Below are 18,612 nucleotides of genomic sequence, written 5' to 3'. Positions count from 1 at the left end.
AAATTAAAAAAAATCCATTTACAGTCTGTGAATGATGATTCACCCAACTCAGTTTCATTGAAAGCGGTTACCAAAATCATTCCTGCATAGGTTGCCATGGCCAACAATGCTGTGGTCTAGGATGATGAAGATGATGTTCCTACTAACATCATCGTACTTGGTGCAACGCCACGACTCTCACAGATCCTCATGATCCATCACAAACCCTTGTTGTGTCCTCCAGTTGTCCAGAACAAAGCGTGCATGGATGATACAGCACATCCTGCCTCTACTGCTACAAACCACAAGTCCTCAGCAAGCGTGGGGACTTCATGTGAAAAGTCTTCATATGGCTGTCGATGGCTCCCGTGGAAGAAGTTATTACATTGTATTTATCGTGAGCCTCATGATTGCTTACTCTAAAGAGAGTATGGTGCTCGGGAATGCTGCAGCAGATGACATAATTTTATCCAGAACATCCTCATGTGACAGCACCACTGCCTTTTTCTCTTCTGGAGGACATTCCATCGAAACTAAATAAATGTTGGATCTCCTACACTTTCTCCACAGCATAATGAGCTGGAAGCCCAATGATAGGAAGCTGCTCCACATCTGCTTTAAGTTGATGCTGGTCCTGGTCTTCGAGAGGCATGTATTCCTCGCCAATGACTATGTGCATGTGTGGTGCCACAAACACAGAGAGGGCAACAGGCTTTGTTCCATTGATGACAGTTCCAACGAGCCCATGGGAAAAATATCAGAAACAAATCAGCTGCTTAGTAATGTGATCAGTCAGCAATTGCATTTCACAGAAATTACATTTAACCATTCTCCCAATTTTGGAGGACATTCTGAAAGGGAGGGTAATTGATGCCTTTACATGGACCTACCATGGTAGACCTAATTCAGATGTATACTGCATGAGCCATGTGCACATGTACAATAGCAGATTGTAAGCCTGGTAGGATAAAAGATACCTTCTCCGCTATCCTACCCGTCCACATTACCTTATGTGCAAAGCTACCTTTTTTGGGTAATGTGGTGGAAGTTTTATAATCCAAAGTATTAGGTAAGCGGTTCCTGAATTTTGTGTAGGCTGAGACCTTGGAATGTCTTCATGATTTTGGATCATATGGAAACTTTACAGCTCACCTGAAATTACTTCTACTTCACAGTCGTTATGATGAATACTTTGTAATGATCAATCACATTGTCAAGATTGCTTATGGCGGGATTTTCAGTCAACATAGTCATGTCACTGCTGGGGGTGGGTACACATTCAGAATTCTGTGATAACAAATGTCTTTAATCTATGTTGTGCAAGTACCTGATTAATGAAATTACCCCTTGAAGGGCCTCATATCATTCACAAGTAGACACTGCTCCCTTACGGAATAAACCCATTAACTTTGCCCAGGCTGGGTGTGGTGGCAGTCATTTTTCATTTCCCCCATGCACTTGTGATTTGGATGAGATGGAAGGTGATGACAATAATGCTTCACAAAGTGTGTCATAGGGTCAGTCTGTCAATCTAGATGACTGCATTCCCCCGCCTTCCCCCGAACCAACCCCCAACCAGTCCCAACCTTCGTGCTCCTTTCTGCTTTGCACTTCCTGTCAATCCCATCAGTTTTGAGCCTCCCCACATTTGCATTCAACTGTTTAATTTAAGTATTCATCAGCCCACATTACCCCCGAACCCCAGGTCTACAGCTTAATTATGCTGTACTGTGTCTGCTCCCCTGCCCCTCTGCTACCAAAACCAGGATGATGGTGGCTGTTGATTAAACATGCCCCCTTCCTCAAGTACTCATGTCCTCCCATCCTTTATCATGTCCCACCCTTATATGTTGAAGTTCGCCCCTTCATAATTATTGTTCACTCTATATCCCAGCATGCTGACTCCAATCCCCACAATTGACTTCCCTAACTTCCCCATCACAGAAGTGGCCCCTGATAACTCCCTTGACGTTCACGTTCAGTTCCTCCAGAACTGACTGTAGATCACTCCCCTCGCCATCTTGGAACAATGGTGCCAACTGATTACTGACCAGACTCCTGATAGATATCACTGCAGCTCCCCAACTGACCTGCTGCTAATCCCCAGACGGGTTGTACATATCCAAGCTTGTGGACTGATTTCAGATGATAACCATGACTGACTCTGGTGATACCAACTGACTGCCAACAGTCCCTCTTGACGACTGAGAACTACACCAGAAACTGAGACTTTGAGACCTGGCCATTTGGTTAAAGCACATTCAATGTGTTCAATCGCCTGGTGGCAGCATTGCATTGAAAGGTGTCAGTAAGTGCCAAAGTGAGCATTGAAGTAGTGATCTCTATTATAAGTGAGTCAGAGATGTGCCATGATAATATGGTGAGACTGGCGCTTGTGAAATGCCAACCTTTCTAGACAAAGGTTGCTGGCAGTCACTGCCCACGGAGTAGGCCCTGAAATGGTGGGGAATGCTAAGGTAGATACCCTGGAGAGGACGTCAGCGTGTTGCAACCACCAGGAACCCGCTCTTTCATTTGGGTGTTGTCACAGTCTAGTTTCTCTCTATTCCCTGGGAAAATAGCAATCCGTATATAAATGAAGAAACGTTAGGTAATGATGAAATTGAATGCATGCAAATAGGCCCCTCATGTCTCACTGGTGAGATTCTCATCTAGCCATTGAAACCATAAGCTCAAAATTCTATGCTTTTTTTTATCTTGACACTAAAATCTCATTTTCCCATTTCCATCGTATTTTCCAAACTTTCTCATTGTTGTCCAAGTCATTTAGAGGCTGGGAAAATTCCACCCTTATTTTTTTTCTCCTAAGAGAAAATGGTTTACAACCTCGTTAACTTTCAAACAATACTCTGAGACGAGATGTTGAATAATGCTCGCTAAAATAAGCCATGACCTAAGCCATGAACATGGTTTTGGTCATCAGTATCTCATGACAGAAAATGGCAACAAAGATAGGAATGTAAAAAAAAAAAATCATCTTGTCACTTGAAACGACATAATACAAGGAGACAGAAAATAGTTTTCTACCTTCTGCAATTTTATACTTCTAATTTCTGTTAAATCTAAACAGGAACTCAACCTCATTTTCTATTAAACCCTGCACTAGGTGGCAGCCTTTTCCACAAATTGAATGCATTAAGTAACATCTCAGACATGATCAGTAACTAGACAGTCATCTGATCTAAAGTTTGAATTAAAGTTGTTGATGCAAGATTAGGAGTATATTGGATGGCAAAACTGTAAGCTGGGAGCTTTAAACTCCAACGAAAGGCCCTAATTTCTTTATTTTGTCCTCTCTTTCTTTGGTTTCCTTATTTATGTTCACATTTTAAAAATAGCAATATTATCTTAAATCAATATTGAGATTAAAATAAATTGAATTTCATCATCGAGAATGATTAGTTACTTTATAAGGAAAGACTGAATAGACTAAGTTTTCACTCCTAAGAGAATAGAGTGTATAAGGTGGTCTAAACTGAGACAGTCCAGAAAATGGGAGCAAAATGCAAGCTAGACTATTCGGGAATGCTGTCATACAACACATTCTTCACATGAGGTTAGTAGAAATGTAGAACTCCGTCCACCAAAAACGTAGAGCATCAATGCAAATGTCAAAACTGAGATTGATAGATTTTTTTATTTAAAGTGGGTTTTAAGGAAAAAATGAACTAGTGGTCATGCAAGTTTAGCCAAGATCTAATTGAACAATGGAACAGACTTGAAGGGCTGAGTGGCCTATTCCTGCTCCTATGTTAAAAAGAATTAGCTGGTGCTATGGTAAATTCAATAGAAATGTTTGCATTAGTCTTTTCTGTAAATCCTTTTAACCTTTGTTTGCACTGATGAAATGTTGCTGGGAATTAGTTAGTTCCTGAACATACTTAATTTTGAAGAACTTTTTAACAACAGCAATCAAGAAAAGATGTAGGTGGAGGGAACAAAGAAGCAGAGAAGAATTAATGTAAGAGATAATCTGACAGAACATGAAAATTCCCAGGAGTGTAGGACAAAAGGAATGGAAAGCCAGTTGACTGAGCTGAAAAGGACTGAGAGTGCATGAGAGACACCGCCAATAGAAATTACAGACGAACGAAAATGATAAAGAATTGAACAGGAAAAAAAAGCAAATAATAGCAAATCGAAGTGATAGGAAAGTTTACAGATAAGCACCTTTATGACTATTTTTCATGTACAATTATATTTTTAAAGAATTTGACTGATTTCTATGTTGTAATTTGGAAGTGAAGTGATCAAATGGAAAATACTAAATTGTGTGTAAAAGGTTATTCCAACTGTAACTGAATTATAATTGCTGTTAAAGACTAATTTGCAATGGGATATTTAATATTCAATAGGTTAGTGGCATTTATTTATCGCACAGGGTATATTGTACTTCATGTAAAATGTTGGTGGATGTGGAATTACATTTTAGTTAAGTAGCTGTAGCTTTGGTTGGTTAAAAAGATGCACTCAGCTGTGTGGCAAAAGCTATTATATTCATAATGAGATATAATCTCGGGCATTTGTTCATACTTTCCTTTATTTGTACTTCAAGAAAGATAATTTGACAAAAGTGTCATTGATCTGAGCTTGGTACTTACTGATACATATTTATCATTCTCATGGGTTACCATTAGCTTTGGATTTGGAGTAAGGTTATGGTATTTTGCTTTTTTAAAAAAAAGCCATGTTTAACCTAACCTGTCCCTTTGAACCTATTGTTCACACACTCCCTGTGAAAAATTGCTCACAAATGGTTCTGTGGATCAGTAACCATTTTAAGTCTCTGGTCTCTTTGTGGAGAGGTCAGAAAAAAACAGCCCTTAATTAGTTTTCTTGTCTTTACATTTTAACAATGCTGTTTTTTTTGGTGTTAGGATAGAGAATCAGGCATAAGCAGTAAAACTCAGAGGAAGGCTTATGCTCAAAAGAAGCCTTGCCACCTCCCCACCAAAAATTATTGAGTTTCTTTTACACTTGTCATAGTATATGGCACTTTAATGTGTGATGCATGTGTGATGGAAGCATGACAACATAACTGAAAAATGGTTACAATATGAAAACTGCTCCCAAATTGAGTAGTTGAGGTGAATAGTTTAGATGCATTTAAGGAGAATTTCAATAAACATGCAAGAAAGATATAGAGTGTTTGCTGACAAAAATTGGATTAAATGAAGTGTGGATGGCAGGAGGCTCACTGTGAAACATAAACCATGGTTTCTATTGGCACAAATTACCTGTTTCTGTGCTGTAAGGTACTTTTAATAGTACAAAAGGATAGGAAGGTAGGAAGGGTGGGAATAGTGGGTGAAGCAGGGAAGGAGTGATGTAAAGAATAGAATATAATACAAAAATTAAACTGTTGAATAACATAAGTAATTTAAAGTTTAAGTTCTTTCACTTCCATGTAGACATACAAGATAAAAGGGCTTACATAAAATTTTTGAAAAGAAGTAATTTATTAGATGTATTGAATCAGCCCGGACCAGTCAGCTCCAAACTTCAATGCAGCTGATGTTCAAACATGGACAAAAGAGCTGAATTCCAGAGATGAGGTGACAGTGACTGTCCTTGACACCAAGACACCATTTAAACCAGTATGGTATTCAGGAGCCCTGGCAAAATTGAAGTCAATGAGAATCAGGGAGAAAATTGTCCACTGGCCAGAGTCTTACCTGGCATAAGGAAGATGTTGTTGAGGCCAATCCTCTCAGCTCAAGACTTTAATGCAGATGTTCCTCAGGCAGTGTCCTAGGCCAACTATCTTCAAGAATGATCTCTTTTTCCATTATGAGGCCACACTGTGGATTTATGCTGATGATTGCTGTCTGTAACTCTATTGGCAATTTCTCAGGTAATGAAGCAGCCTCTGCAGCAAGACTGGGATAGCATTCAGGATAAATGGCAAGTAACATTTGCACCATGCAAGTACGAGGCAGTGACTACCTCCTGCAAAAACAATCTAATTATTGCTGAACCTGCCACAGTCAAATTCTCGGTTGTCACTCTTGACCAGAAACTTAACTGGATTAGCCACAGAAATATTGCGCCAACACAGTAGATGAAATGCTGGGCATTCTGTAAAATTAACACCATTTCTGTACAAGACACAAGTCAGAATTTCAGTGGAATATCGTTCACTTGCCTGGATGGTGCACTTCCTATAACGCTTGAAGCTTGACAGTATCCAAAGTGGGTAATATATACAGTACCAACTAAAGTAATGAATGCTTATATGTTTTTATATTTAAAGGATAATGAACTTTGTAGAATCTCTGGTTATGCATTTATTTAACAGACACACCTAATGTTGTAAATCATAAACAATAAAATGTGTCATTACACCAGCTAGTAATGGTGACTATAGGACAAAAATGACATACAGCTTTTCTTCTGCCATTTCTGACAAGGAAGGTTTATCAAGCATTTTTTCATAGAAATAATGCCCCTTTCAAAGGAAATAATGGTACGAGGAAGGGTCACCAGACCTGAAACATTAAGTCTGATTTCTGTTCACAGATGCTGCCAGATCTGCTGAGTTTTTCCAAAAACTTCTGTTTTTGTTTCTGATTTACAGCATCCGCAGTTCTTTCAGTTTTTATTTGGTACATTTTACTTCAGGTTGGTGGGTGACATAATTAAAATATATAAAAATATTACTTTGCAGAATTTTCTGCCTTACTTCTGGTTGTCATGGTTTCCTTCACACTTCTTGTATCGACTCTTTCTCCTAAATAATTTCCTGCATCCATATTTGGAATACGAACTGCTGAGAAACCGTGGCCATCTTGCCCACCAATAGTAGTACTGTAGTTTTACATCCTCCAGTTTGTACTGCAGACAAATCCCTATACTACAACTGACACAACTTTTCACTTCCTGAAATTGCTGTTAGTTTTGCGATGTAACTATAGATAGTATCAAATCAAAGTCTTATTCAGTAATCTCACTTGCTCTTGACTCCTTATGTGTAAAAGGAAATTGATTATACTAAACCTTAATGCAGAGCGTTAAAGTGAGTTTAACATTGGGTGACTTATACATCCCTGTTTTGGCAGTGCCCAAATGAAGTACATTGTCCCAAGAGTCTGAGGTTCGCAAAACTTGTCATTGAATGAATATGTTAACCATTAATGATGAGCGGGTTCAAATCAGAAACCACTGACTCGAAACTACGTTGTGGTCAGTCATTGAAGTGAGTAAGATAATGTTCCAAATAATGGGAGGAAATGTTTCAATCACTAATAATGTGAATTACTGAAGGATGTTGTACAAGATAGTTGGTATCTGAAAGGGTTAACTCATATGCCACGATAAGCTCTGCCCATAAGGGTTTAAAGGGATGTACCTGGGTGGAGCTGACCAGTTTCTTACCAGTTCTTCCTGTGTTCATTAGTGTGTGTTCAGTGTTTCAGTTTTCATGCACACTGTTAACAACATATAGCCAAAGTAGTAATGTAAATTACTTCAAGTTAAGCCTGTTGTCTTACAAGGCACAATCATTATTCTTAGATGTAGAATATAAGGGATGTGGGGACTTTCTTAACAGTGAAATCAGGAGAGCAAAAAGAGGATACGAGATAGCCTTGACTGAAAGGTTAAGGATAATCCAAAGACAGTCTACAAGTACGTTAAAAGCAAAAGAACAACTAAGGAGAGAATAGGGCCATTTACAGATCAACAGTTTCATCTATGTGTGGAGCCATAGGAGAGGGGAGAGATACTAAACAAATATTTTGCATCAGTTTTTACTGTGGAGAAAGGCATTGAAGATAGGGAACTCAGGGAAATAGATGATGATATCTTGAAAACAGTCCACATTACAGAAGAGAGGATGTTACAGGTCTTAAAAAACATAAATGTGAATAAATCTCTGGGATCTGATCAAGCATGTCACAGGATGTTGTGGGAAGTTAGGGAAGAAATTGCAGGGCACCGAGCAGAGATGTTTGTATCATTTACAGCCACAGGTGAGGTGCCGGAGGACTAGAGGGTGGCTAATGTTGTGCTTTATTAAAGAGAGTCTGTAAGGAGAAGCCTGGGAACTACAGACAGGTGATCTGACATCAGCGGTGGGTAAGTTGTTGGAGAGGATTCTGAGAGATAGGATTTACATGCATTTGGAGAGGCAAGGATTGATTAGGGATAGTCAGAATGGCTTTGTACGTGGGAAATTGTATCTCACAAATTTGATTGAGTCTTTTGAGGACGTAACCAAAAAGATTGAAGAGGGCAGAGCAGTAGATGTTGTCTACATGGACTTTAGTAAAGCCTTTGACTAGGTTCCGCATGGTAGACTGATTGGTAAAGTTAGTTCACATGGGATTCAGGGAGAACTTGCCAATTGGATACAAAATTGGCTTGATGGTAAGAGACAAAGGGTCGTGATGGAGGGTTTTTTTTGGACTGGAGACCTGTGACCAGCGGTATTCCGCAGGGATCAGTGCTGGGTTCACTGATGTTTGTCATTTATTTAAACGATTTAGATGAGAATTTAGGAGGCATGGTTAGTAAATTTGCAGATGACACCAAAATTAGTGGTATAATCAACAGTGTAGAAGGCTATCTAAGATTTCAAAGGGATCTTGATCAGTTGGGCCAACCGGCTGAGGAGTGGCAGATGGAGATTAATTTGGAAAATGCAAGCTATTGCATTTTGGTAAAATGGAAAAGCACAGGACTTATACAGTTATGGTAGCACCCTGGGTGGTGTTGTCAAACTGAGACCTAGCGGTTCAGGTAAATAGTTCTTTGAAAGTTGCATCTCAGGTAGACAGAGTGGTTAAGAAGGCATTTTGTACGCTTGCCTTCATTACTCTGACCATTGAGTATAGGAGTTGGGATGTCATGTTGAGGTTGTACAGGACGTTGGTGAGTACTTTTGGCGTACAGTGTACAGTTTGGTCGCCCTGCAATAGGAAGGATATTATTAAATTGAAGAGGGTTCAGAAAAGATTTACCAGGATTTTGCTGGGACTGGAGGGTTTGAGCTGTAAGGAGAGGCTGGATAGACTGGGACTTGTTTCACTGCAGCAAGGAGATTGAGGGGTGATCTTTTAGAGGTTCATAAAATCATGAAGGGCATAGGTAAGGTGAATAGCAAAGGTCTATTCCCTAGCATGGGGAAATTCAAAACTAGGGGGCATATTTTTAAAGTGAGAGGAGAAAGATTTAAAGGAACCCAAGGGGCAGTGCTTTCACACAGTGGGTGGTTTGTATGTGGAATGAACTGCCAGAGAAAGTGGTGGATGCAGGCACAGTTACAACATTTAAGAGACATTTGGATAGGTACATGAATAGGAAAGGGTTACAGGGGTATGGACCAAATGCAGGCTAGTGGAAATAGTTTAGTTTGAGAAACTCGGTCGGCACAGACAAATTGGAACAAAGGTTCTGTTTCCATGCTGTATGACCCTATGACTTTATAACACACCCTTTAGCCATGATGCAAATGCCCTCCTGCCACCATAAATCCCTAGAGCTTTAGTGGATCACACACAGCTCTCCTATAAAATTTAAGCTCAAGAGAAAATGGCCCCAGAATCAAAATTCCCAGGTAAAAGGTGCCACTGATAACTGAACTGATTAGCTGGAGCCAGATCAGAACAGCTTTGAATTGTATGGATATGTATCACACTGTGTGTTCCTGGATTCAGTTAACCGAGAAAATATGGTCACCTTAGTTTAACTTTGTAGCAGTGGAAGATAGAAAGGCTTGAACTAGGATGGTCGTTGACTCGTTGTCATTTTACAAGAAGACTCCACACGCATTAACATAGAACATAGAACATTACAGCGCAGTACAGGCCCTTCGGCCCTCGATGTTGCGCCGACCTGTGAAACCAATCTGAAGCCCATCTGACCTAAACTATTCCATTATCATCCATATGTTTATCCAATGACCATTTAAATGCACTTAAAGTGGGCGAGTCTACTATTTTTGCAGGCAGGGCATTCCACGCCCTTACTACTCTCTGAGTAAAGAACCTACCTCTGACATCTGTCCTATATCTATCACCCCTCAATTTAAAGCTATGTCCCCTCGTGCTAACCATCACCATCCGAGGAAAAAGGCTCCCACTGTCCACCCTATCTAATCCTCTGATCATCTTGTATGTCTCTATCAAGTCACCTCTTAACCTTCTTCTCTCTAACGAAAACAGCCTCAAGACCCTCAGCCTTTCTTCATAAGACCTTCCCTCCATACCAGGCAACATCCTGGTAAATCTCCTCTGCACCCTTTCCAATGCTTCCACATCCTTCCTATAATGCGGTGACCAGAACTGTACGCAATACTCCAAGTGCGGCCGCACCAGAGTTTTGTACAGCTGCAACATGACCTCATGGCTCCGAAACTCAATCCCTCTACCAATAAAACCTAACATACTGTACGCCTTCTTAACAACGCTATCAACCTGGGTGGCAACTTTCAATGATCTATGCACATGGACACCGAGATCTTTCTGCTCATCCACACTACCAAGAATCTTACCATTAGCCCAGTACTCTGTATTCCTGTTACTCCTTCCAAAGTGAATCACCTCACACTTTTCCGCATTAAACTCCATTTGCCACCTCTCAGCCCAGCTCTGCAGCTTATCTATGTCCCTCTGTAACCTGCAACATCCTTCCGCACTATCCACAACTCCACCAACTTTGGTGTCATCCGCAAATTTACTAACCCATCCTTCTACGCCCTCATCCAGGTCATTTATAAAAATGACAAACAGCAGTGGCCCCAAAACAGATCCTTGAGGTACACCACTAGTAACTGAACTCCAGGATGAACATTTCCCATCAACCACCACCCTCTGTCTTCTTACAGCTAGCCAATTTCTGATCCAAACCGCTAAATCACCCTCAATCCCATGCCTCCGTATTTTCTGCAATAGCCTACCAAGGGGAACCTTATCAAACGCTTTACTGAAATCCATATACACCACATCAACCGCTTTACCCTTATCCACCTTTTGGTCACCTTCTCAAAGAACTCAATAAGGTTTGTGAGGCACGACCTACCCTTCACAAAACCATGTTGACTATCCCTAATCAAATTATTCCTTTCTTGATGATTATAAATCCTATCTCTTATAATCCTTTCCAACACTTTACCCACAACCGAAGTAAGGCTCACTGGTCTATAATTACCAGGGTTGTCTCTACTCCCCTTCTTGAACAAGGGGACAACATTTGCTAGTCTCCAGTCTTCTGGCACTATTCCTGAAGACAATGACGACATAAAGATCAAAGCCAAAGGCTCTGCAATCTCCTCTCTAGCTTCCCAGAGAATCCTAGGATAAATCCCATCTGGCCCAGGGAACTTATTTATTTTCACACCTTCCAGAATTGCTAACACCTCCTCCTTATGAACCTCAATCCCGTCTAGTCTAATAGACTGTATCTCAGTATTCTCCTCGACTACATTGTCTTTTTCCTGTGTGAATACTGACGAAAAATATTCATTTAGCACCTCTCCTATCTCTTCGGACTCCACGCACAACTTCCCACTACTGTCCTTGACCGGCCCCAATCTTACTCTAGTCATTCTTTTATTCCTGACATACCTATAGAAAGCTTTAGGGTTTTCCTTGATCCTACCTGCTAAAGACTTCTCATGTCCCCTCCTGGCTCTTCTTAGCTCTCTCTTTAGGTCCTTCCTGGCTAACTTGTAACTCTCAAGCGCCCTAACTGAGCCTTCACGCCTCATCTCTACATAAGCCTCCTTCTTCCTCTTGACAAGAGATTCAACTTCTTTAGTAAACCACGGTTCCCTCGCTCGACCACTTCCTCCCTGCCTGACAGGTACATACTTCTCAAGGACACGCAGTAGCTGTTCCTTGAACAAGCTCCACATTTCAATTGTGCCCAGCCCCTGCAGTTTCCTTCTCCATCCTATGCATCCTAAATCTTGCCTCATTTCCTCATAATTGCCTTTCCCCCAGCTATAACTCTTGCCCTGCGGTATATACCGATCCCTTTCCATCGCTAAAGTAAACGTAACCGAATTGTGGTCACTATCACCAAAGTGCTCACCTACCTCCAAATCTAACACCTGGCCTGGTTCATTACCCAGTACCAAATCCAATGTGGCCTCGCCTCTTGTTGGCCTATCTACATACTGTGTCAGGAAACCCTCCTGCACACATTGGACAAAAACTGACCCATCTGAAGTACTCGAACTATAGCGTTTCCAGTCAATATTTGGAAAGTTAAAGTCCCCCATAACAACTACCCTGTTACTTTCGCTCCTATCCAGAATCATCTTTGCAATCTTTTCCTCTACATCTCTGGAACTTTTCGGAGGCCTATAGAAAACTCCCAACAAGGTGACCTCTCCTTTCCTGGTTCTAACCTCAGCTCATACTACCTCAGTAGACGAGTTGTCATCAAATGTCCTTTCTGCCACCGTAATACTGTCCTTGACTAACAATGCCATACCTCCCCCTCTTTTACCACCTTCCCTGATCTTACTGAAACATCTAAACCCCGGAACCTGCAACAACCATTCCTGTCCCTGCTCTATCCATGTCTCCGAAATGGCCACAACATCGAAGTCCCAGGTACCAACCTATGCTGCAAGTTCACCCACCTTATTCCGGATGCTCCTGGCATTGAAGTCGACACACTTCAAACCACCTTCCTGCCTGCCGGTACACTCCTGCGACCTTGAAACCTTATTTATGACCTCACTACTCTCAACCTCCTGTACACTGAAGCTACAATTCAGGTTCCCATCCCCCTGTTGAATTAGTTTAAACTTAAATTGTTATTTTTCTGTTTCAAATAGTAAATTGCCTGTTCCTTCTCCTAGCCCTCAGGCCACTTACCAAGTGTAACAGAGGCGTAGGTGGGTGATACCTTCCAATGTAATTTGTAACTAATTCCAAAAGGTATGCAAGCATGGACGCTGTCATCTCTTTGTACTTCTTATAACCACAGGTCTAAATATAATTTATCAACATCCCATTTAACTCAAACTGAATCAAATTGGGAATCCACAAGGATGGCTATTTGAATCTATCTCCCACATAACTTTCATCAGAGCTGAAGTGAAATGGTGAGAGGGCAGCATTTATGCAATAGTGTGGGGGGCCATGGGGTTGGAGTGTTATGGGAGAAAGGACGTTGATGGTTCCGATTAAATGATGATCACTTAATCAGAACAATCAATGTCCTTTCTCCCGCTGCACTCCAACCACACACCCACTCCCCACTATTACATAGATGCTGACCCCTCCACACTTCACTCCAGCTCTGATGAAGAGTCATCGAGACTCATCTGCAGTGATTTGCTTCCACATAATCTTCCTTGGAGTTATAAATATCTATCAGAAATTATGTGTCAGATTGTATTGATACTCCAGAGCATCAGACAGTTGTGGATATTCGCTAATATATAGTTTTGTTTCACTTCAGTAGTTCTTTATTTTCTGGAGATTTGAAAGAAAAATAAACATATTCTGCTGTCAGGTTTAGACATGTCTCTGCCAGGTACCAGCTGCAGCCTGTCTATTAAATTGTTTATTTCCTAATTGACCAAAAAAAACAGAAATGAAGATTGCATTTTTTTTTCTCCTTTTAAAATAAAGTTATCTTAATGCTACTCGCAAGGCTGACTTTCAATGAAAGCTTTTACTCAGGCTGTAATTGCTAAAATTGATTTTAGGTGGGTGTGGAATAAAACCAGAAGGCTGTGCTTGTATTCAGATAAGGCCTTTGTATCCTAGCAACCAACAAGGCTGCCATTATGAGGAGGAATCTGCTTTCAGCTGCTGTGACAGGGTGAAAATCCGAATGCCTGAACTTAATTCTTTCACTGGAGTAAGATTTTATTTTATTCAAAGAAATTTCTAGATGCAGTAAATAAGTCTACCTTGTATGTGTTTACCAATTGCTGTGACTTTGAAAAAGTGCTTTCTTTAGCTTGATCTCGATGCTTTACTAACTGCTGAGCTCTTGGTACTGGTATTGAAGTTGCATTTTGTATGTTATTTTCCGGCAAATTTATTTGGCTTTGTTTTTACTTTCACAGAAACTTCTTCCTACTGGCCATGACTGTGCCATTTATCATATTCCTGGCAGGACTAGTGCTTCAAGTCTGCACAGAAACACCACAGTCGTTGGTACGTTGCGCTTCTTATGTTTTTTTTAGTGTGACCTAGCATTTGTTCAGGATGAGGTGTGGTGGTTAATGTTGCTTGTTGAATTGCAGGAAGTGCCTGAAATGACGTCTGCTACATCACGTCTTCCCTTCACGCAAACTAGATTGAAAACTTTACATGAAATTTTACAGCGTTGGCTTGAAAAATATATGCTGGTTATATAACATAAAAAAAATCTTTGATTGTAAACAAACAAGCCTCTCTCCAATCCATTCTTTAGTTTAAATTAGTTATACGGAGCTTTAATTAGAGAAGGAACATGAAATCTGAAGGTATCATTTAACGTCGTGAGTGTGTTGTTGTGCAATTGTTCCACTTCTGCAATTTGATTGTGAAACTGACTGAAAAGAAGTTACTTGTCACATGACCATGGTAAATTATCACTAACCATATGAATGAGAATGTATTTGAAAAGGAACATCCACCCCGTCCCATGCCATCAGCCAATTGTGTTTTTTTTTTAAAAGGCTTTTACTATACTGCCCTACCCAGAAGGGCCATTCTGAATCATTATCTATAATGAGCTTCTGGCCATCAATCCTAACTCTTAACACTACTAGCTTGAACCTATTTCCCCTACTGATAATACGTTAACTACTTATCCCTATGTGACTTTTTTCAATAAAGCCTTCTTGAGATTTTCTTCTTAGCTGAAGCTTTTAACTAGAGGGAACAGTCTCCTGGTTCTTCTGTATATTGCTTTTATGCTAGAATATTTTCTACATACCTTATGCTTACAAAATTTGAAGGTGCTACTTGTATGTTCTAATTAAACTGCATTGTTTAGTGTTTCATCATATTCTATAGCCTAATGAATTAGGAACATAATTGACCCCACCTAATATTAGTGCGGTTGACAAGACTATCCAGGCTGCAGCTGTGGTGCAGTCTAAAGAATGACACTCATTGTTGAGGAGTGTCTATTGACTAAACTTTAAGACAGGCTTGAAGAGCCCCCACTTAGCCTCTGTAAAGGCTATTACTTGGCTGTGTAACTATGCATGTAATAAGGAAATAAATGTCATAATAATATTAGCTTATTGATTAATCCTCCACAAGTGACTGGATCTGTTAATGTCCAGTCAATTTCCACTCCCAGATGTCTTTCAGCTTCTACCTATGCCAATGTGTTGCATACTTTCAACACATTGAGAACTCATTTAAAATCAAACACCTGAGTAGGATTGTACTTTTTTTTTGAGCGATGTGGTACTTGAGTTGACAATGGAAAATCACTTTTTTGTATTGGAAATTTCTGCAATGTGGTGATTTGCTTGCTTGTTACTGTGGTGGTTCAGAACTTTTCTGTTTGCTTAATTAAAATCAAGTATTAATATACAAATCAAGACTGTCAAGTTTTGGACTAGTGACAAAATTGGCAGGCCAACATCCTAATGGCAGACTTGTTGCAACCTCAGTGATGTGCAGGATATTAGTGATTGGTGTATAACAACTGAAGGAGTTTTATTTTTACTTCAATCACTTTTAGGCTCATGTATAATGCAATATGCCTGCCCAGGCAGAAGCAAACTTCATCCTGGCTGATCCATGCCTTTCTTGAATTCACCAGTAGAATGTACATTAATGTACCATTAACTTATGGCATTTGTGCAGGTCTTTTTAATTAGTAGATAACAGCCTCCCATCATTTGAGCTTATTTCTGGTGGAACATCTGAAATCACCATTTTCCATGTGACTTGTGATGAGCACAAACCTATGCTTACTCATTTTGCCAAGTTGAATACTTGTTATGACAGTTAAAATTCAATCATATTTCAAGAAGTCATTGTTTCCCACAAGGGGGCACCCTTGATATTCCATCGAATAACTATCGTTTCTAAAAAAAACTTTGTTCCTATCCTTAGTAGCAATTTATTATTGTATGGAGATGTGTTCTCTTTCTGACTCCATAATAAAAGGAGGCATATCTACACAGTCTCTCTGAAAACCTTAGATCTAAGCAATGCTGATTTAAGTGTGCATTTTTTTTTTAGAAAAGAAATATGGTTTTGGGGAAAAGTCAGCTTGTTTCTCTAACAATTGACTTTTTTTTTCCGGTTTTTTTTTTAGAAAAGCTTTGTCTTTTTTTTCTTAAGAAAACGTGTTTTGCACTTTGTAACTTTTAAAGTGTATTGGACACATGAATCTGACTAAAGATTGTGTAGAAATGCAGTTTACTTCTCTGTACAGTACCTGAAGTGATAACCAGCATAGATTCATTTAAGGGGAAGCTTAATAAACTCAAGGGAGAAAAGAGCAGCAGGTTATGTTGATAAAGTAAGAGTAGAACATATATACAGACTAGTTAGCCCCAATGACTTATTTGTGTGCTGTAAATTTCATTTGCAAACATTCTGGAAATGAAGATAGTTGTTGTACAATATATGTATGGGCCTCAACAAAAATTGTCATTCCAGCTACACTTTTTTTTTTTAATAAAGCAAAAAATCTATCAATAAGGTATAAGTTTCTTTTTTTTTTAAATACCTGCCATATAGACATCATGAAATATTGAATGGGAAACATCTGGTTCAAAGATGATCTCTTTCTCAAGTCAGAGCATCTTCTGAATTGTAATGTGATGATTTTGCAATTGCACTGACTGACGACCACCCCTCCCCACCCAAACCTTGGACAAAAATAAGCAGTGTTGAAGCTTGAAGATCAAATCCAGTGTTTTTGCATGCTGCTTTTCTAACTGTAAGTCTTCCAGTAATTGTGATTTTTCTCACCATTGAAATGTACTGTTTCTTTCGGTACATAAGAATAAAAATGTTTCCTTGAACGTGGGAAAGTTCAGTTGCAGTGGACACTTTAATAAACAGGTTTATTTTTTAACTTTGTGTGATAAATGCAGCTGTGCTTAAACAGGTGTTGCCCTTAGTGTTGAAAAGTGGCAAGTCTTAATTTTTAGCATTTACTCATATCTAAATTAATTCATTCAAAATGTTATTTTGTGTCCAGCATCAGTCTTAGTTACCAAATGAGGTATCCACACTGAATCATTTGCCTCATCTCCAATTTACTGTACTTGATGTGCTCACTTGTATGAGGGTATAGTCTCATGGTTGCCTCTCTCTCTGCGTAATTTCCAATGTCTAATAACTATTGTTAATCTGTTTAACAACAGGATTTTTGTTTGGATATTGGTAAACATTCTCACACTTCCTCCAACTTGGAGTAGTAATTAGGACGTTACTGGTTTAGTGTGTTTTAGTCCAGCCAATGATTATGGTGTCCCTATTTTTTTTTTTTTCTTTTTTTTTATATAAAGTTCAACCAAAGACCTAGACCAGTAACCTTCCTTTGTATGCCTCAGTCTATGTTTTTAATATTCTAACCAGGTAAGAAGAATCTAGTTAATCACCTGAGTAATCCAATCAAAATGGTATTCCTGACTTTGTCAGACTGGTAGAGAAAGCATCTAAGAAATGTTGCCAAACCAAATCAAGAAATAGAGTAAGTTAGGGTTTGACAAGGATAAAGTTTAAAAAAAACAGGGGATGCTAGAAATCCAAAACAAATATAATGCTGGAGAAACTCGGCTGGTCTGGCAGCACCTATGGAGACAGAAAGAGAGTTTAACGTTTCAAGGCAGACTGGTTCTGAACAGTCATACCGAACTTAATACATTAACCGTTTCTGTCTCCATAGAATGTATTAAGTTCGGTATGACTGTTCAGAACCAGGCTGCCTTGAAACGCTAACTCTCTTTGTCTCCATAGATGCCACCAGACCTGCTGAGTTTCTCCAGCATTTGTTATAACATTTGACCAAAGATGCATACTGCTGCGAGACTTCCTTTCCATTGGAACCAGTAATGTATCTTGCACTGAAAGGCACACCCTTATTTCAAAAACTCTCTCATTTGCTGATGACACTAGTTTGTAGTAATATCTAAAACAGTTTTTGGAGAGACTTTCTACTACAATAAAAGTAGAAAATTAAAGGTCATGCCATTTGGAAGGCATCAGGATAATGCACATATTAATGTTCTTGGAGATACAGTTGAATATTTGAGATTTGTTTGTATATCATGATTAGTTAAGCAAATATATATACTCCTTTTAATGTGTCAGTGTAAAAGAACAGGCCTTATGAAGAATGATTGGACATGTATCTGTTGCTTGTGTAAGATTAAGCAAGATATGGAAGGGAAAAGATATCTTGGTTAAAAACAAAAATAAGAGTTTATGCAGAACAGCTTGCACTTGTAGAACACACTTAGCTTCATGAAACATTGGCAGGTTCTTCACTGCAGTGTTGTGAAGCAAAATTGTGACTCTTGCTATCTCATTAGGGCAGGTGATCAAAAGCTTGAGATAGTAGGAACTGCAGATGCTGGAGAATCCGAGACAACAAGGTGCAGAGCTGGATGAACACAGCAGGCCAAGCAGCATCGTAGGAGCAGAAAGGCTGACGTTTCGGGCCTTGACCCTTCATCAGAAA

General features: G+C 39.6%; 1 protein-coding gene across 1 annotated transcript in view; it reads left to right on the top strand.

Annotated features, from left to right (window-relative positions):
* The first annotated feature begins 13,692 nt into the window (after positions 1–13,692).
* The window catches only part of c31h1orf159 (chromosome 31 C1orf159 homolog), a 20,502-nt gene continuing 15,582 nt past the window's right edge, over positions 13,693–18,612 (top strand). The window contains exons 1-2 of the mRNA XM_020526373.2: positions 13,693–13,821; positions 14,033–14,123. Of these exons, the coding sequence (XP_020381962.1) occupies positions 14,052–14,123 (72 nt within the window). The 5' untranslated portion in view covers positions 13,693–13,821; positions 14,033–14,051. The remainder of the gene's footprint in view (positions 13,822–14,032; positions 14,124–18,612) is intronic.

The sequence above is a fragment of the Rhincodon typus genome, chromosome 31 (genome assembly GCF_021869965.1).
Source record: "Rhincodon typus isolate 14 chromosome 31, sRhiTyp1.1, whole genome shotgun sequence".
Taxonomy (NCBI): domain Eukaryota; kingdom Metazoa; phylum Chordata; class Chondrichthyes; order Orectolobiformes; family Rhincodontidae; genus Rhincodon; species Rhincodon typus.
The sequence above is the reverse complement of the archived record's forward strand: the minus strand, read 5'-3'. Positions and strand labels throughout refer to the sequence as shown.